This window comes from Rhea americana, unplaced genomic scaffold (assembly GCF_003343005.1).
Source record: "Rhea americana isolate MKP2758 unplaced genomic scaffold, rheAme1 scaffold_97, whole genome shotgun sequence".
Lineage (NCBI taxonomy): Eukaryota > Metazoa > Chordata > Aves > Rheiformes > Rheidae > Rhea > Rhea americana.
The window spans coordinates 1669448-1689836 of record NW_028187166.1 but is presented as its reverse complement, the minus strand read 5'-3'; the positions used below and the strand labels follow the sequence as shown (position 1 = coordinate 1689836).

At 53.0% G+C, this 20389-nt stretch overlaps 1 protein-coding gene across 1 annotated transcript; it reads right to left on the bottom strand.

Annotated features, from left to right (window-relative positions):
* Positions 1–7947: 7947 nt before the first annotated feature.
* MYMK (myomaker, myoblast fusion factor) lies at positions 7948–15574 on the bottom strand. The gene is made up of 5 exons (XM_085325227.1): positions 14716–15574; positions 14066–14180; positions 11119–11267; positions 9736–9852; positions 7948–8538 (listed from the first exon to the last, which is right to left on the bottom strand). The coding sequence occupies exons 1-5, from the start codon at positions 14848–14850 to the stop codon at positions 8392–8394; spliced, it is 663 nt and encodes a 220-aa protein (XP_085181353.1). The 5' UTR covers positions 14851–15574; the 3' UTR covers positions 7948–8391.
* Positions 15575–20389: the final 4815 nt, after the last annotated feature.

The window sequence follows — 20389 nt, the reverse complement described above, 5'->3', positions numbered from 1 at the left end:
TTGTCCAGACATAATTAATGTAAACCAAATGCTTAGTGCACAGCTGCTGGCATCCTGAAACCATTGTGTGTGTGGTCTTTCCTTTAGCCTGGACGGAGATGGAGCAAAACTCTGAACACTATCCCAGACCTGCTTGGGTAGAGCGCAGCATCTATTGCACAAGAGGCACCTTGAGTTCCTGCATTCCCCTCGTGGGATGAGGTTATGTGATGGCTGATTGAACTGGTTTAAATAAAATTGTGGAACTGCCCAAAAAACTTCATTTCCAAATCCAGCCAAACCCAAACTAAACTTTTSTTGCTGGTTGGAGGAAATTTGCTCAACTGAAACCCTAAACGTCTGTCTGGTTTTCATGGCTGCCTCTGCATTTCTTGGTTCCACCGGGAGCTGGATGCTAATGTACCAAAGCTACTGTGGGGAAGGATTTCCTCATGCTGGTTCTGGCACCTCTGGACCCGTGGAGCAATGAGATCTTGTGATTTGTTTTTTTCCAGCCAAAGGGCCAATTTTTGACCTCTGCTCTCACTCTGGAGTTCCAGTGGATCTGTAGGACATGAGGTGTGAAGGAAAGAAGCAGTATCTGGCCCTACCTGGGTCCCAAGGGTTCAAGTAGTTGCTGAAACTCCTGGATCCAAAGAGCCTCTGACTATGGAGGTCCCAGYGGTCCCTTAACCACTTGGACCAGTGACCCTTGACCGCCCTTGACCAGTGTCAAGGCTGACAAGCTTGGCCAACTTCTGTGGCCTCACGCTTTGCTGGCAGCGCTGCCCCAAAATTTGTTGAGAAAAGTGTGAAATAATAAGGGATGCCAGGCTCTCACCAGAGGCCCTGGCAAAGTCTGGCTTCTGCCCGCTTTTGCCCGATTGAACAGGTCAAACTGGTGGGGCTGAGCATCACAGGCTTGGATTGAACCGGTGGGGCTGAGCATTGCAGGCTTGTCTACTTGCCCAAGGCCATGCGGTGAGTCAGTGGCTGAGCATTTTGCAAGCGTTTTAGCTAAATGGGAAGCATCTGACTGCCCTGCTATGGAAGTGCTTTGGATTCCAGGGCGATTAAGATGCAGCAGATGCCTCAGCAAGAAGGTGGGCTGGGGGTTATTTTTATGAGGGTGAGAGCTGTGTTGTGCAACCTCTCTGGGTTCTGGAGGCAGGGGAGCAGATCACAAGTAATTGCTCCCAAGCATTTTCTCAAAAAGTCTCTCCCCATTGTGACTGGGAGCTGGAGGAGAGACCTGAGGGGATCTGACACCTCTGGAAAGCCTCCTGATGACCCAAAGGCTTGAGGGTCATCAGGGTTGGGTGAAGCCACAAGGGAAAGGTGGGAGCTGGGACAGCACTGAGCCTAGAGCTGATCAGGAAACCTGTATCCCATGGAGCATTTCCATTTTGGAGCAACCTTTACAATTTACATTTCCCTTCCTCGACGAAGGCTATCAATCTGGAAATGCTGCGGCTGAGAGGTCCCCTTTCCCCCTATGGCTGGACGGAGCCATCGGCGATTTGCCCCGCTGAAGGGAGACAGCCGGGAGAGGACGAGCTTGGCCGAGCGGGCGCAGGGGGCCCAGGGACAGTTAAGGTACCCCTGCAGCAGGCCGGCCAGATCGAAACCGAATCAAGAAAGTTCAAGTGTTTGGTATTCAACCAAAATAAAAAAGAAACCTTAGAGAGCACATGTGTGTGTGCATGCAGAATATCTTAGCTAAAAAGACCCAAATTTCTATGGAAGAAGGTTTTCCATGGAAAACTTTCAACCAGCCCTTGATGGGCCATGCTATCGGGAGAGGGCAAAGTACCCTGGTAGTGCAATTTCTGTTTTCAGCTCTCGGTCAGATGATGTTCACTGGGGAGGGGGAAGAGCACTGAATCTGCAAGAAATGGATCCCTCCCCTCCGTCCCCCCTTCCGTCGAGCCTCGCGCCGAACTGCAGCGGCTCGCAGCCGGCGCGGGCGKCTCTGGAGCTCTGCGGCTGGTCAGCACCAGAAAAATGATTGTCTCYGCAGACTGCCCCAGAGCTCCCGAGCGATGACAATTTTAAATGAGTGAGAGGTTGAAAAATAGTGAGTGAGATTTTTAAAAGGTCACCTTGGCCAAGGAGGCAAAAATTCTTCCTCGTGTGAGTGAGATGCTTTAGGAACTGCCTTAAAATTAATCCAAAACATGAGCCCAGCTCCAAATGAGTGGGACTTGGCAAGACGGCTGGATGCATTATCTTTAAATATAGGCAGGCATCCCGGAGGGGTTCTGGTGGTTTTCTTGGTCATTTCTTACTCCTCCATCTCCCCCTCCACCGCCCCCCTGCCTTGCATAATTCTGTCTATTTTAATGCTTGTGTCCACATTTTGGACAGTCATTTGTTCATTCCTGTAAAGTCTCCCAAAATCAGGCAAGGGTTGCAACACTGCAAGAGTTTTGTGTTGGGATATTTTGCTTGCAATGGGACTTCTCTTTGAGAAGGCACTGCCCAGAGGGCTGTCGCCCTGCTGCGAGATGGTTGCAGAAGCTCAGCTGAGAGCTGTGGTGGGTCAGAGCCGCAGGAGGGTTGTAAAGACACAAATGCCTTTGGCCCTGGCCACCAAAGCCAGGAGGCTCAGGACCAGCTCAGCAGCCAGGCTTTGAAGAGAGCTATTGGACATGTCTGGACGTACAAAGACACGTCTGTCTTTAATGCTTCCATCTGCAACTGAGACCAGCTCCAGCCAATGCCATGATGAACCCTTGCTGYGCATTGCATGTGTGTGTGTATATGTGTGTAATTTGAAATGATTTGGCAATACGGCAGAGCTAGAATGGTTAGATCCACATGTTCTAGCAAATGCAGCTTCCTATTGACTTGTTAAACATTTGCTATTTATCAGATTTTGCTTTTAAACTGTCTGTAACAGTCTGGGAGAACTTGTGTCAAAATCCTTTCCAGATGTGAAGGTGCTATCCGATACTTTGGTTATAACCTGGACCCTCACTCCTGCTCAATTCAGATTAGTTGAACTACTGTGAAAATGAAAATGCAAATAAAGACATATAAAGAGAGAGAGAGAGATATGCATGTAAAACTTCCCCCAAACCTTCCCATTTACAGGCAAAAACAGATCCTGCCTTTATAATGAGATCATGAGTTTTATCATTAAACATTTACTTTACTGGAAAAACACAGGTATCCAAGGGAAAGCAGCCATCTGCCCATGTCTGTCCATGTGTGTGTGCTTTTAAAGCTTTGTTGACTTTTTCTCCATTTAAATAATGCTTCTTTGGGTCTGGGGCTTCCAGACACATTAGCTCTTTTTATGAGCATCAGATGATGTGCGCAACTGGAAATCAGAACGGGTCCCCTGCATTCAGAGCACATGGATCAGATAAAGATGATTAGTTAAATGCCTATTGAAAGGCTGTTGCAAGTTTGGAGCCTTCTTTTTTAGCAGCACATGCTCCGCAGACCTGCTGCCTTGTCAGTCTCTGCAAGAAACTTTGGGGCCACAAGATATCCTCAGATTAAAACAACCTCTCTGCTCTCTGGTATCTGTCAGATCATATAAGGTCTGAGCCAGCTCCCATCGTAGTGAGGGAGGGTTTTTCCACTGACTTTAAGAGACGTTGGAATGGGGCCATAATCTTTGTAATGCGGATCCGGGAGTGTGCGTGATGCACTGCATGATGACAGAATTTCTGGGAGATAGGCCTAAACCAAAACCTTGGACCGGAGCACCCAGGGGCTGCTTTGCTGTAGGAGCAGGGAGGCTTACGATGCTGAACCTGGATTTGGAGCAGGTTTTTGCAGCTGCTGAAGCATCTCTATGAGCGCCAAGTGAGACCTGCTGCTTTGCGTCTACCCCTCCAAGGGTCAGGGCTTCGGCGCTCTGATTTTGCAGGTTGGGCCTCATCCATAATCCAAATCCGTCTCTAGCATTTGTCTGGCAAACAGGCTGCAGTAACGGACACCTGCATATGCGAAATGGGCTTCCTGCGTCAGCCCCCGGGGAGCCGGGCGGCTGAGGTATGTCTGCGGCTGCGAGCCGTCGCCCCTCCGCCGGGCGCTGCAGAGGCCTGGACATGCTCGGACTCAAATTCATCGTCACGTGGGTCCATCAGGGTGCTGGGAGCCAAATGGTGCTCRGGAAGGTTTCCCAGTCCCTTGGCATCCAGGGTGTGATCCTGTGCCCTCCCGCCTATGCCGTTCCCCACGATGAGCCGTGATAGCACAGGGTCCACGTGGGGCTCCTGGGGACTCAACCCAGTTCCCCAGGTTCTGAAACCCCCGTGCSATCGCTCTTTAAAAACCTTGGTCACTGCAGGAGGCTGCAGAGCAGCGCTGGGATGGTGCGAGAGGAAAGAGGAGGAAAAGAGCAACCCAAAATGACATTGCATGGGATTTTTTTAAACAAATCCCTGATGCACAGCCTTTTCTTCTTCTGGGAATCTGGCATTTGGTTACGCTGATGTGCGCCCACCTGGGAGCTGAGTCAGCCTTGCGGGGGGGGGAGCAGTCAGGGAGGAACCAGCAGGGGTTAGTCTGCTTCATCCAGGACAGGGACTTATGGATTTGGGCCTGGGAAAGTCAGAAAGGAGGAGGAGGAGAGAATTGCTGAGGCAGATGGAGCTCAGGGGAGAAGGAGCAGCACTGGTAGGGAGCATAACCTGCCATGAGTGTGTTTTTTGTAGCCATTTCTACCCAGCCAGGCTGCTTTTGCTTGGTCCCACTCAGAGGCCCAGAGGAACAGACACCTCCAACATCCCATTTSTGCTCCCACTTCCTTCTGCTGTTTGGTACATCTGTTTTTAACATTAATTAAAGTGAAAATTAGACTCGATCCTTCCAGGATGTCACCAAAGTAAAACCTGGAAGCGCTAAAGTGTGGTGCAGTGAGCCAGGAGAGGTGTCACTTTACTGAAATGGGCCATCGCATCTGCTCTCGCTCCACCATGCTCCTGTAGGTCAGACACCTCCTGAATATCAGAACTGGGTTATGATAGCAGACCCAGGGCGAGACCTCTCCCCAGGGCTTCCCCATGCTGTTCCTGGCTCTACTTATACCAGAAATCATTTCTCTTGAGTTTCCATGGAAGTTGCTCTGCCATGGAGCAAGGAGCCATTTCAGAAGTCCTAATGGAGGCATCACCTTGGGTTGTCCATCTCTGCTCCTTATAAGCATCATGTGCCACTGGAGCAATGGCACTTTCTGAAGTGGGATCACTTTTCTGTGCCTTAAAGGGCCTAAAACCAGTTAGAAGAGAATCACTGGCTATCAGGAAGGAGCAGCAGCGCATGGAAAAAACCTTGCGCCGCCTCTCAAAATCACATGGCGATAAGGCATTTTCTGGAGTGCCCCATGCAGCTGGCAGCAGAAAGCAAGCTTTTATGCTTCRGTCTGGCTGGTTTGGAGCTTCGTGCAGCCAAGGAGATCTGGATAAAGTTTGCCTGGAAGATTAGCTGGCATTGCGCCCGACTAGACATCTCTGGAAGCCTCCGCCGGAGTGGGACGAGGTCCTAATTCCCCTGTCCCGTGAGGGCAGGCGAGCGTGTGCTTTCCCTGGAGGGGCACGACAGGTCGTGCAGCCCAAAGCCGTGGGGCGAACCCGTCCTCTCCTGCGCCCCGGCGGTCCCGGCTCCCGTCCCCTGGTCGAGGGCATCGCTTAGCCGGCACGAAGCTGGCAGACTCCTGCCCTCTGTGTCGCCGGTGTCTGCCTTGGTGCCGCTAGCAGCTGCCTTTGGAAGTGAGAGCTGAATCTCTCCCCTCTTCATTCCTTTTTTTCCTTTTTTCGTTCTTTTTTTTTTCCTCCTCACCCCCCCCCCCCCCGACTGGTCTTAAAAAAGCCCCAGGCGGTTTGGGCTTTGCAAAACCCAAATGCCTTTTGCAGCATCAAGCACGGATCCCATAAGTAATATCCCAGTGTTTGAGAATAAGACAGTATATGAAGTAGACGGGGAGCTATAAAGACGCTTTAAAAGGGGCAATAAAAGTTTTGGGTTTCATATCGTCTTACCAAAGAAGAGAATAACAGAGAAGCAGGAAATTTCAGTAGCAGACATGACAAAGGTCACAGCACTCAGACTGCACCTTAGACGAAAACACCTACTCTTATGAAAACAGCAAGAATTTTTGGCAAGGGCTCAAGAGCTCTTACAGGCAAAGCTCTCGGCAGCTCTAAAAGGTTACAAGAGACTGTTTTGTCTACGTTGCTGTAAATGTTTATAATATTCCCCTGCATTGGTACTGCAGGGGATATCCTGCCTGGGCGATAGCGAGCTCAGCCCGTGCCTCCCCGGTGCGGGAGCCCCGGCGCCGCGGGAGCCCCGGCGCCGCGGGCGCGAGGAGCCCGGCGCAGCGCACGCCTTGCCCTTGCTGCGTTTTTTGCCTTGCTCTGTCTCTCCCACCGTGCTTTAAGAGTGGGCAGCATAATTGCAAAAAACCGGCCACTGGGGTTTTGGGGGGTCTTGCTCGGGGACACCCCGGTGCGGTTTCCAGAGGTGCCTGAGTCCCCTGCGCGTCTCCTCCCAGCCCTCGGTTTGGAGGGGATTGAAGGAGTGCCACAGCAGAGCAGAGCCCTGTTGCATCAGCAGAGAAGGGGAAAAAAGAACATTGCCTGGCATTTTATTGTATTCAATAGGCTTTTTTTCTTCTTCCCCCCTATCCTCCCCTTTCTACAGCACCTGAATGCGTGCAGGTGTGAGCAGAAACTTTACTTAACTCAGCTGGGCCTCAGCAAACTTGGCTTCCTTATTTGCAGGGTGTTTGCCAACCTTTTCCCCTTGAAAGCACTGCAGGAGCTTGAGAGCACGTCTGACTTGTGCCTCACGGTGCGGTGCGGTCACCGAGCAGCTCTCTTCTGAGCACTTTATAGGCATGATGGTGAGTACTTGGTCTCTGCTGCACAGATGCGTGGTTCCCAGCACAGGACCCTCTTCCATGCCCACCCACCCTGGTGGGTTTATTCAAACCTGTGTGCAGGATTCCCCCCCTCCTCGCAAACCTGGGCCAACTAAATGCTGCCTCTCCCCCCCCCGGGAGGGGGGCTGTGCACCCCTGCAGAYGGTGGTGTGCAGAGATGGCTCTTGCAAGAGTCCCCGAATTAGGAGTCAGAGCACTTGGGACTGGCTCTTGGGGATGCCCCAGCTGTCCTYGCGTGGCAAAGCACAGCAGTAGCATGCGGGCAAGGGGGGAAGCGTAGCATATGGGCCATGCGCTCAGAGCACATTGCAAAACGCGCGGGTGGTGGGGTGCCCACAAAGCCCTGATGCGCTGTGTTATTTTAGCAGCGAACCCTTGGGAAACTCTGCCCGTCGCCCTTTGCTAGCGCCGTGTCTGCACGTGTCTGCATTGGCTGTGCCACTGCAGCACCAGCTTGTCAGGGACTCTTGGATGCTCTGGGGTTCATAATTCATTTATATTTTTGTTGGAAGCTCGTTTGCTTTTCGTTGTTGCCCCATAGCAGGAAGTTGCTCTGATGAATGACCAGTGCAGATTTCTATTCCAGAGGAGCCCGGGCTTAATGTGGGCTTTCTGTGGACATCACTGTATATCAATACTGCTCTAATTGTCCATGACATACAGCCTTGGCTTTTTTCCCAGACAGTCTAAATAAATCATACACTTCTGCTATAGTAAATAGTCTGTTAGAGGAGATGTTATAGGCCTACAGCCCTCCCTCCTCCCTCCAGGAGCTTCTTTTCTGTGCCTCTAATTTTCCACGTACTTTCCATACTAATRAGCCTCTCTGCAAGCGCACCTGCTGCTTCTGTGATCCAAACAGGTTTGCAAGGACAAAGTGCCCAATGTTGCCACTAACCCCAGGCCGGAGCGGGTTTGGCAGTGGAGGGCTGCAGGCAGGGGAGATGGGGGTGCCTGGAGCTCTCCTTTGGTGCTGGCACCCAGCCTTGGCTGAGCAGGAGCGAGTGTGAGCCAGGCTAGAAAGTCTGTTGCAGCGYTGAAGAAAGTTGAGTACTGAACACGCAAAGTCTTTGTTAATACGTATTATTTACACCAGGAGCATACATAAATAAAATAGTAAATGTCCTCACAAAAATACAGGTTCTGTTAATTCAGCATCACAAACACAGCCTTGCGTGCTCCAGCTTGCAAACGTGCACGCAAGGGACAACACAGGTCCTCACGGGCCAGCAAAAAGGGGCCACCCACGTGGCTGGGTAGCCCAGAGAGCACAAGGAGACATGTGAAGGTCTCTTGCATGTGCTTCTGAGCCAGGGAGAGGATCGTTTTTCCAGCCACGAGTTCTCCATGACAAACACATGCTTCTCCTTGGAGAAGCAGCAAACTCGAAGCGTGGCCTCTGCTTGGGCTGATGGTGGAGAGATGAGGTCTTTCCATTTTTTTTTTTTTTTTAAAAAAAAGCCCAGAGCGGGCTGGGATGAGTGTAGATGCCCCTGGCTGCCCAGGGCACCTCAGACACAGCAGCAGAGCGTGGAGCAGTCAAGCCGCGCGGGGCTCCCGGCGCTCCCGGCCTTCTTGTTCTCCTTGGGCAGCAGCAGGACGAAGGACATGGCCAAGGCACAGTGGTAGAAGCTGTGCACGTAGGTGTAATCCCACTCCTGCAATCGGGACATTGCRTTAGGGAGACCTGCCAGGCAGCCCGGTACCCATGGCCTTCCTTATCCTCATGGAGGGAGTTTGTTTATTTTGTGACCCCCCCTCCCCTGACGTGCTGCCACCGCGGGGCTGTGCTCAGGCCTTTCCCCTCTCGGCTGTTCCTTGGTGGCACTGGCTTAGCTCTACCATTACATCTCTAAAAGTAGTCAAAAGGAAAGAAAGTGTCAAGACTTCTGCCTTTTCTTGCTATCGGAGAAGAAAGGCTTTCCAGCCTTACAAAAAGCAGCGACGGAAAAGCAAAGTGGATTTAGCACATTCCAATTTGCACGTTTCCCAATTCTTGAATGAAGTGTTTCATTACCCCACGAAGGACAAAACAGAGAAGCCGGGAGGGCAGGATGGGGCGCAATGGTAGAGGGAGTTTCTGCTAAGTGACGTTTTTATGTTCTGCTAGAATTTGCAATTACCGAGTGCTTTGAAAAATAATCCTTGGGGAGCGCTGTGAAGTTGTATCTGGTAGCTCCCAATGCACAGAGCAGCAGTAATGCAAGGGCTGAACACATGCTTGACTAGCAGCTGTGTCAGGAGGGTTATCTCCTTCCCCTCTCCTTCCCTTTCTGGGCGTTAGAGGCAGAACATTTTGCGCAGGAAGAGAGGATTGGCCAGTGGCTTGAGCAAAAGGTTAAAAGCTGGATCCAGCGCCCCAGGGAGCCAACTGAGCGTCTTTGCACTGGCGTGAGTAAGCCTTGGCTCGGGCCGTGCCGAGGTCATATCCAGTCCCTGCCATGGATTTGCGAGGTGTCCTTAAATCACCCGAGCCCCATTTCCAAAAAAGGCCACTAACATTCAACAAAATAATTCCAAAGACTGCGTCTGTCTGAAGAAAGCATGGGCTGTCCTGGTGTAAACTCACTTGTGGGAGGCAAGTGGACAGCTTGCCCCCCTGTATGTTGCTCCTGATCAACTCTGTGCCCTACCCAAACTGCAGCTGATGAGCCAAACGTTGGGATGGGCATGAGGAAGGAGTGAATCCGTGTGTGTCCTGCTAGACCATGGCATACCAACCCCGTGGGCAAGAGCTTGAGCTGAATTTTGTGCAAGGCTGGATGCAAAGCAGTGGTGCAAGGGGGAAAATTCCTATCTTGGAAAGGTGCTTTACATGTTGTAAAGACAGTGTGATTTATCGTGCAAAGACGTACCTCGAAAAAGAACCTCAGCATCAGTGCTAATGCCCCAAAGCAGAAGCCAGGTCCAATCTGTTGTGTGTAGACACTCTTGTCTGGATATAGACCTTTCTTCTCTTTCATCTTTTGGAGCTGGAAGGAAAGAGAGAACACACCAAGCCTATTCGCCCAGGTTTAACTCACTGCTCAGCATCTCGAAGATCCCGCAAACATTAAAACAAAACCAAGCAAAGCCCCCAGACCAGCTCCCTGAGGCAAAGGGATTTGTCGGTAGTGTGAAGTTCCTACACCTGAGTGCTGCCCTGGATCCCTGGTGTATTGCTGTTTCATTTCTGATCATAAAGCTGTTTTCCTAATATTCATCCCAAAACCAAGCTTGGGAAGTTTGTGCCTTGTAAGCCCTGTCTCTGCCTCAGAAACAGGGCCAGAGAGAGGGGGTATGAGCGCAAGCTCCATGGGCTGGAGGACGTGGATGATCTCCAGGCCTGTCCCTCTAGGAAYGGAAGGATTTTGCCTGTCCCCCTCCTCATCTTATCTGTTTGCTTTTCCCTGCGTGCTTGCCCCTTGCAGCCAGGATTTCAGGGGACGGTTGCCTTTACCATGGCCCAAATTTGCTGCTGTAATTCAGTCCCTAACGATGGTAATGACGAGGCGAGTGCTGGCTCCCGGCAGCACTGTAGACAGGGCTTAGTGACAGCGTGTAGCTGGGATTTGGATCACTGAATTTCCATGATGCTTGGCAGTGTCTTCCTGCAATTTTTGTTCCATCACTGAATCCTTTGCCTTTCCCTTTTACGGACATGCTCGGTCTTGCTAATGACTCCGACACATGCGCTCCCTCCCGGGTAATTCTGATCAGGGACAGCAATATTTGCTGTGTGCAGTGCATATGCTGGGAAGCAGTTATGGGATTGTCATCCCTGGAGCTGCACGCCAGATTCAGGCAGATTTTGGGCGGATTCCTACCCACTTTATCACTGCCTTTTATGCACATCTTCCATTGGCTTCAGAGCAGTTTACCAGAGCACTCTACCCCTTAGTAATTGTAAAAAAAAAAAAAAAAAAAACACGTAAATACATTCCTCCTGATTAGAAATGCAGGAATAAGAGATGCAGTGGGTTGTTCAGACTGATTGAATCAGGCATTTATCACAAAAAAATCTGTACTGTCTGCCTGCTTGCTGTTTTGATTGTAAGAGAGGTACCATTTAATCACTGAGATGACCTGAGCCCTAAGAGCTGGAGCTAGAGAAGGAAACTGCTCTCCTGGCACTGTGTCTCTTGCAGGTCAGACGCCTTCCAGGGAAAGCTTGGTCTGTTCCCCATGGCAGGCTGGAGAATGRTGTGACTGCCTGTGCTTCAAGCCCAGGTAAAATGCCTGTACGGTTTCATACTTACCCATTTCACGGTTATCACGAGGACGGCTGTCCCRATGGGTCCTGAGTAGACTCCGTAGCCCCGGCGGTCATGGTAGATCCTCACTGCTATGGTGAGCACACCAAACATGACGAAGGTGGATCTCTTCGGCTCATCAAACTCTGCCAGTGCTGCATGGCACAAACCACAGGGAGCATCAGGCCATCGTGTCTGCCCTCCCAGCATGGGGCAAATGACTTGGTGTCTATTGCATGTCTAAAGCTTTATTGAAGTCTATTTGGGTCTGTCACAAGGACACTAAGTATTTGATCCAAGTCTGAATTTTGCCTTTCTTATGTCTCACATTTGTGGAAACAGGCGCATAGGAGGCAAAGGAAATCATCCCAAAGTATATGAGAAGGCAGTGGTGGTTTAGGAGCTGATGCTAAATGTCTTGAATTCAGTGTTGTGTGTGGAAGCAAAAAGAGGCCTTCTATGCTGTTTCCTTTCCTTCCCCTACTCTCCTCCAAGCCCAAATTAGCTCTTAATTAACTGAGAGGTGAGCACATGTGAGCTCAGACATTTTGCGTGTAGATGGAGAAAGCATTTGCAGAGGTTMAAGGGCTCTTGGGATGCCTGGGGACACTGCATGGCTCTGGGTTTGCTACAGCCTGTGGCTCTAGTTTGTGGACCCCAAAACTTGCTGGAAGTGAAAGGTGAGTGACCTTTCCTAAAGCAAACTCTGGATTCGTGAGTGACCGTGCTACGTCTGAGAGCAGAGCCCAATGYTGAGGACGTGGAGAGCGCCTACTCATGCAGCTGCCATTGCTTTCAATGGGAGATGAGTCGCCAACTCTTCTCATTAGCTCTGCAAAACCCAAAGAGCCCAGTAAGGCCTTCTGGGTGGCAGTAGCTGGGCCAGCTTCACCAGTAGAACCTCCTTCTCCCTCTCCTTCCCTTTCCCAGGTGGACTGAGAAGGCCCAGACCTATTCTTACCTCTTCAACCCARGCTGACCTTGCTGGTTCGCCATGATCCAGCCACCACCTACCCAGCTCTGGGAGGGCTGCTCCAGCCCAGCCCTGGAAAGCCATAATCTGGTTGTGATCAGGGCCGGGATGGGGCTGCCGGACTGCTCAGACACCTGCCTGGAGTTTGGAAGCTCATAGTTGCCAGTGCAAGTGAATTATTAGAGGCTTTTGTTTAGCACAGAATGGGGTAATAACTGATAAAAGTTATGGATCCCAGTGGGCTCCATGCCTTTCCAGCTCGCACAGCTGTGTTATGGCTGTCCTGGATTTGCATTCCGGGAAGCGTGCCCGAGGGTCTGCGTCCGCACATGTGCGCTCGGGCTTTACAAGCCACAGCGCAAGAGGCTTCCCTGCGCTTTAGTCACCACACCTTCTATGTCCTTGGATCACATTTTTATAGGGAGTTTGGCTAAGGGATAATGTCCGCATTTTAATCTCTGTTGTTTCCCTGTGGGTCAATATTTTAAACATCTTAGTCCGGGATTTTTATTTTTTTGTGATTTTTTTTTGACTGCAATAATGAAGCAATCAAGTCAAATTGAGCTGCAAGGAGCCAAAGTGTCTGGATGAGCGCTGACCTACCCTGACATTACTATTATCTACTGAAAAATGTCCTTGGGAGATAATCCGTCTAGTTGGGATTTCAAGTTATCATGGAGAGCATTAAATTGCCATGGGCAGTAAGAGAAGCCACCTGAAACCTGTAGGACTCAGACCTTGGGGGAACAGAAGCATTTCTAAGCTTAATCACTCATTTCCCCCCTGTTGTGGGACCAGGTGCTCCTGCAGAAGGGAAGAGGAAAATGTGCGTGAGCCGAAGTGCTGCCCCAGCGGCAAGCCCGGAGCTCTTCCTCCTCCAGTGAAGACTGGAGGGCCAGAGGTAAAAGTCCTGCTGGCATTTTGCRCTGTGCATGGGCCCAATGACCCCACACCAACGTTTGGAGGGCTGCGAACCTTCCTGGTTGGAAGTACGCTGGAATCGGGATTGTTGCTAGGGATGGGCTGAATTTGAGGAGCAAAACATKGGTGGCTGAAAGGTGACTGCCCCCTCCTCTCTCATCTGTCCTTCTCCCTCAAAAAAAAAAAGAAAAAAAAAGAAAGAAAAAAGYTTGAAGGTTTCACCCTTCTCTAGTTCTTTCATTCATTCTTATTTCAATAATACCTTGTTCAGTTATAAATGARAAACAAGGAAAAAAGAGAAGGAAGAAAAAGTAGGGAAAAGAATCCAATTTTTTTAATAGAAAGCAAGTGATATATCTTTCTCCTYCTTCAAATCCGATCTAATATTTCCACTCAGCCCAGACTTGGCTTTTGATAAACCAAGCAGATATATTTGTGTTTTGACTAAGCTACTCCGATTTGCGTGCTACCAGGGGAAGTGGCAGATTCTCCATTTCTTAATGCCCTCAAGTCGAGACTGGACGCTGCTTGGGAAGGCAGACTTGGGACTGAGAAGCCAGCAGGCTCCACGCAGGGATAACGAGGAAAAAAAATGAGATTCTCTAACATGTGAGGTCTCAAACTAAGTGATCTTGTACTGCTGTCCAGCCTTCAACTGAAGTTTAAGATCGYGGGTGTTATTTCCCAGTTTTAAAGGAAGAATTCTACTTTTTAAAGAAAGAATTCTGCTTTTTAAAAAATATRCCTAAGAACGGATGATGGTAGAAGAACACCCAACAAATACAAGCACCGGGCGCCGAACTCTGCTTATCTCCAAGGGCAAAACTTTTCCAGCCGCCGCTCCAGACAGCTGCCGTATGTGTCCGTACGGCTCCGAGCACRGTGCCTCTCCCGGGTACGAGCTATATGAAACCGGGTCGAAGCCCAGCTTGCAGGAAAGGCTGCCTGCGAGTTAAGTCAGCTCAAAGGCAGCTCCGTTGCTGGGGACCGTCCCCACCGGCTATCCCACGGACAAATCCTGCGCCAGCCTGCCGGCGCGGGCAGACCCCGCGAGCTTACCCATCAGCGACACCCACATGGACAGGGCCGTCCCGTAGATGCTGAAATACTCCAGGATGTCGTAGCGCATGAAACACAGCACGGACAAGCCAGGGCCATCGCACGCGTGGTAGATCTGATGGGGGAAAAAAAAAAGAAAAAACCCCAAAAAACCCAAAGCATTAGAAAGCACGTTACAAATCCAGCCACGGCGTGTAGTCTTTACTGCAGCAATTGAATCCTCTTTTTTTTAAAAATCAGTATCTAGCTGCTTTCCCATGGGCAATGACGGTAAAAAGACAAGGTTTCTGCTAGGTGGCCGGAATTGTGATAACTCAGCGGCGTTTTCAGGCGCCGGTGCAGAASCCCCCGGCCCGACCCCAGCGCTGCTCGCGTCACCGTTTGAGAAAATCAGTGATTCCACTACGTGCYTTTGGCTAAAACGACGGAAGCGCAGCAAGTTTCTCTCGGGACAGTTTAACCCCCAAATTCAGCACGGCCGCTCGCCAGCCCTGACGCAGSAGGGGAGAACGACCCCGAAACGCCGCGACCCGATCCCGCCGAGCGCCCGGGTGCCTCTCCTCCGACCGCGAAACGCCCCTCGGGCCGTCCGAAAGCGGCTCGACGGCGGCGGAGGGGCCCCCCGCGGCGGCTCCCCCCGAGCGCCTTACCGCCACGAAGAAGGTGGTGAAGAAGTAGACCATGGCTTCCATGTGGAAGCGGCGCTTGGCCGCGACGCTGACGGCGGGGAGGAAGACCAGGCTGCTGAGCGCGGGCAGGAGCAGCTTGGCCACGAGCGACCCCATGGGCGGCGAGCGGCTCCCGGGCGGCGGGCACGGCGGAGCGCGGAGCCGCCGCGGAGGCCTCCCGGAGCAGCGGGAGCGAGCGGGCTTTAAAATTTAAATGCCCTGCGGCGGGCGACAGCTGCGGCGGCGCAGCTGAGAGCCGCCCTGCGCGGGGGCGGCCGAATTCCTGGCGCAGCCGGCGGCCCCCGGCGACAGATGCTCGGCTGCAGGAGGGGGGCGACGCGCCCGGCCCCGGCCCCGGCCCCGGCCGGAGGGAGCCCCACGCGTGCCGGCTATTTCCAATATAGTTATCAACCCGTCGTTGAAACGTTTAGAAATAATCAGCGTATGCCACGAACGCAGCTGCAAATTCGGCTTCTGCCCCTCCGCCAGCGGCGCCGGGCGGCCGCTCGGCGCGAGCATCGGGCTTTCGGGTGTCCGACGCGCGCGCCCCGTGCTCGGACGGAGTTGAACCCAGCCCGTTTTCGCCCGAAAGTTTTGCAAGGCGGMTTCTCCGTAGCGCCGCGCCTAGAGCAGCTCCGGCGGCGGCCCCGGCGCCCGGGAATGTCGGCAGCACCGGGGCGGCGGGAGAGGGGACCGGCAGCCGAGCGCAGCCGGGGCTGCTAATCCGCGCGGTGGCTCCTCGCTTTGATTGCGACTTTTTACGATAGYGCCGCTGCTGCCCGCCTCGGGCTCGAGCTCTTGTCCCGGCGGGGACCGACCGCGCCACGGCAGCAGCCGTCGCGCCCGTGGGCCCGACGTCGGGGCGAGGCGTCCCCGGCGAGGGAGGCGCGCGGGGCCGCGGCACCCCCGCCGCAGCGCCCGCGCCTTGGCCGTCCCCACTCCAGCGTCTGCAGGCGCGCGGCTGCACGGCTGTGCAAGCGGGAGAGGGGGGTCGTGCAGCTGGCCGGGCCGGCATCGGTCTAAAAATACCATCAAATAGTTGTCGAATGCACCCCCGCCGCCCCCCTCCGGCCTCTGCCCGAGCGCTAGCGGGAGCCCGCTGGAAAGGAAACCCAGTTGGCAGTTGGATGCAGCAAGTGCCAGCCATGGAAAGTGCTCTGCGGAGCAATAAAAAGTGCTGGAGTTCTCAGAAGCAAGAAAACATTCCACAGGTTGCTGGGCTTTTTTTTTTTTTTTTCTCGCAGCTGCACACCCTGGGCCTGGTGGTTGGTTTGCAGCCAGCGCTGTAGGCACAGAGGAAAAAGGAAAAAAAAAAAAGTTTTTGCACACGTGTTCCAGCGATTACTGAAAAAGAGACCCCAAAGAAAACGGCAGGGCTCGGGGAAGGCAGGTGGCTAGGTAATAGCAGTAGCTGCTGCTGCTTAAAAAGCCTTTGTTCAAGCTGCAAACAACCGAACCGAAGCGCTAGACGTGGGCTTTGCAAATCCCCCCGGGGRCAACCCGCACAGCAAAGGGCCAGAGCTCTGCTCCTTTGCTCTTAAACAGGTAGGGAATCTAGAATGAGCAAATTTCAGCTCCTGCAGTTAAGTGCTTCTGGAAAGCAAATTTTAAATGCACATTCCAAAGGGCTAATTTTGTGTGGAAGGAGGTACCAGCACAAATGCAGGAACGGTGATACATATGGCTGCAAACTGGTTCCCGGGTGCCAAAACCAGGTTCTGGTATGCTGTTCCTGGATCCTTCCAGCATAAAATTAATCGTGGTTTTCTGTAAGCACTTCCACCGCTTCAACTTAGACACTGCAGTAAAGAAAGAGACCCAGACAGGGCTTTTTTTAATGCTAGGGTGATGGCTTGAAAGTGGTGTACAGTGAAAGGGAGGATCAGAGGTCAATGCCAATTTAGTAGCGGAAATCCATTTATGATATGTTCTCCTTGGGGTGAATGTTAGATGCCTTGCAAAAGAAACGGCCCTGGAACAGCGCAGTTATTCCCAAGGAGCCCTGGGCAATTTGACGTACATGGCCCAGCCCAGCTATGGACCGTTGCAAAGATTTAGCATCTTCTTGCTTTGAGAAGAAACCGCCTGGTGCAAGAGATGCTGGTGCAAGCGCGGAGCAGCCCACGYGCGCAAGCAAGGCTCACACAGCAGCAGATCGCTCCTGAGGCAGAAGGATTTCCCATGGGCATCCCCRCTGGATACTTTTCCTCCTGCTCTAACATGGAAAGCCTCCTTCCGACCTCGCTGGAGAAGGGAAAACTGTATTACCTGGGTAAAACCCCTCTCATCGCCTGCCTCAGTCCGCGATCGGAGCCACCGCAGGCAACACGGGTGTGCGTAGTGCTTTCCATACAAACGCAGCCAATGCACGGGCACTGGCACCTCGGAAAAGGAGCCCAGGAAAGGCACAAGCYGCCAGGCGTGTCTGAAATTGTGCGTTAACCGGCTCCCGCTCGCTCCTGCATGCAGCTCTGCCAAAGCACCTGCATCATCCTTCTTCTTCTTTTTGTTTTTTTTATTAGTGGAATAAATTGCCCCTTAAAATATCCATTCTCCGTTGGGGCTGGCTCCATTTTAGGGCAGCTTTAGCTCAACACTTGCCCTTAAAGATAATCCTTCCTCCCTGCCTCTCTGCTGAATAAACCCGTTACGTGTGCTCCTCGCAGGTATCCTGCCTTCTTTCGGCCTTAGATACAGGGTTTCTCCACCCTCCCCTTCTCCTTTACCTGGTCCCTGCCCGCTGCAAGCGGTGTCCGAGGTGTGCTGGGTCGTACCCCCTCGTTCTGCCCCCAGCCCGGCCGCGGCGGCCCCCGCGCGCGCTCCCCTTAGCCGAGGATGTCTGCTCCCGTCGCCGGGTTTCCGCCGTTTGTGCCCTTGCGGATGTCCCAGCTCCTCGGGGTGGCCGTCCGGCCCCCAGCTCTGCTTCCTGCTGTCCGGCCGGAGCTGCGGCCCCGCGCGGCTCGTTGCACAAACGGAAAAGCTATAAAAAGAGGGAGGCTGGAAATAGCATGGAAGAGAGGGAGCCGGAGCCGGCAAAAGCTGCCCCGGGAAGGGGCGAGGGCGAGAGCCGCCTCTCCCGGCCAGCAGACATCCTCCGCTCTCGCCGCCTGTCTCGTGGCCCCGGGCGCCGAGTCGGTCCCCGACCAGGGCTGCCGCAAGCCGCATTATCCCGGGCTCTTCGAAATAAATTGCTTTGATGCCACAGGCCAAAACAAGCGAGGTTCTTGCAACGGGGGCTCCCGGCGGGAGCTTTTTGCATGGTCACAGCTCCTGGAGCCGGGTGACTACGCGAGCGTCTCAGCTCTCACGCCTTTGTCCCCAAACCTCATTTTCTAGCCCACTTCCCTAAAGAGAAAAGCATGAAGCTATGATGTTTAAAGGCTCAAAATCCAGAAGGGAAAGAAACCGATCTTATGATTTTGGGGAGTCTGACTCATGATTTTTGAATGTCTGTGGTTGGCAATACTGCRTAGCTTATATCCCTAAACACACTAACACACAACTACCATGCAAAACTCATTTCCTTGAAAGAAAAGGCTTCGTACTTTTTTTTCCCCTTAAATCTTTGCACAGCTAAAATTTCAAACCAAGTTTGACTTGTTTGGAAGCTCCTCCAGATTCTTGCAGGTAAAATTAAACTGAAACAAAATCTGCAGAGAAAAAAGTGGCTTTTAAAGCCATTGCAACTCTGTGCCTGGGACTGTACCTGGGGTCACTGTGGTGCCTTGCGGCTTCTAAACTGCCCAGAGATACTTTTAACAGGAATCTGATGGCAAGAGTGTCTTGGTGGCTTTGGCTTGTTCAGTTTGACTCAAAATATTGCAAATATTTGTGGATGAAACCCTCATGCTAGCATGACATAAATCACCATCATGCCCATTTCATGGAAGCACGCARAGATGAAGTGCCTTGCCTAACACTGTGCCCTAAGGTCGCTCTGCAAGGGGCTGGGAGCGTCTCTAAGGGGCACTTCCTTGGCCASCTCTTGCTGTTCAAGTTTCAGAGTGGTAGAACATAGTTGCAGCTCCTGAGGAGGAGGCAGGGCTGACTGCCAGAGCCATTTGGCAGGTTTTGCCACGTTTTGATCCCAAATGTTCTGGCAATTTTCTGCTTGGGCAGGGAATTCACCCACTGCGTGGCCGGCTTCAGTCTGCTCAGGTAGCGAATGGCTCTCCTATAAACACTGCGTGTAACCGTACTGAGATGTTGAACATGCTGGTCACTCATGTAGATGGTCTTAAAAAAGAAGCAGATTTGTTAGTTGTCTTGCCCCCCAGTGAACACGAAGCCACCCAAGGAGGGGGGTTCTGGACTAACAGGATCCAGACCCAACTTCTGCCTTTCCTGCAGCTGCTGCCTCCTCCTCCAGCCTGGATCGGGTGGACCTCAGCAAGCGTTTCTCCCGGGGACGGTTATTGCAAAGCCATCCTGTCAGCTGGATCGGCGTGTGGGCAGGGCCAGAAAAGGGCTAATTTTGTCTGGAAGGTGGTGCTGGAACACGGCCCTGCATGGCCGGGACGTGACTCCGGTTCGCCAAGAACAGGTTCTGGTATGTTGTTCAGACACTTCTGGCACAAAACTAGCCCTGGACCTGCTCTGTGCACTTGCAGTCCCCGGCTGAACTCCCTGCAAGCTTACAGCTCGGGGTGCCGGAGCGCAGCGTGGGCGGGAGGACGTCGGGCGCGGACGGGGAGGTCTCCCAGGTTGGGGAGTGCAGCTGGTCGGTCGAAACCGTGGGTCTTGCTCAGAGGCTGGCATTGCTCTCTGCTTCTGAGGCCCCCTGCGATGAGCTGCTCAGGGCAGGTCTTGCCCCTGCGCCAAGTGCTGTGCCCCCGGCAGCACCACCGAGCAGACCAAGCAAACCCAAGCGTAGGTGAGGAAAGGCCGGATCCCGTGAAACGCCGGGTTTCTCCTCTCCGTGGTGGAGCGGTCTCAGCTCCCGCTGAGCGGAGACGATGCTCAATCCAAGACTTTGTTGAACGAGTTTCAGTGAAGGAAACTCCTTTCCTCTGCAGGCCCTTCTCCGGCCAAACAAGCAGGCAGTTGCCTTTGACTCCCACCAGGCCAGGCTGGAGAGGAGGTTATTTTGGAGCGTCTGCTGCTCTTTTTATTTGCATTCGGAATTAGGCGCAGCACCGGTTTCGGACAGAAAGCCTGGCAGGCCACGTGCCGGGTGGGCTGCGGGGCCGAGCCGCGTACCGCGGCGGTGGCAGCCAAAGCCGCCGAGCCCCTGATGCCGGCTCATCGCGCGGCTCCGGCGATCGAGCCAGGTCCGGCCGGAGAACTTGCCCTTTCCTCCTGGTGCTGCGGGACACGGGGTGGTGGGTCCGAGCGTCGGCACGGCGCAGCACGAGACACGGCGGGGAGGCCTGACCGGGGGATGCGCGGGTGCCGACGGGGAGCAGGGATGTGCTGCGCCGCCCACGCAGGGCCGGCATTCGTGCAGGGCCGGCCCCGCTGGCCCCGTTTTCTCACGATTTTTGCCCGAGCCCTTCGTTTCCCTTTGGCAGCAGGGCCTGAGCACCCTGCAAGGGCGTGCGCAGGGGAAGGCCCTTCCCACTGTCCGTACAGGTGCATCTCGTCTCAATTTATTCTGCCCTCAAAAGCAGTAAATAACATCTGCAAATAATTTCTGCCGCTCATGCCAAAAAGGGGG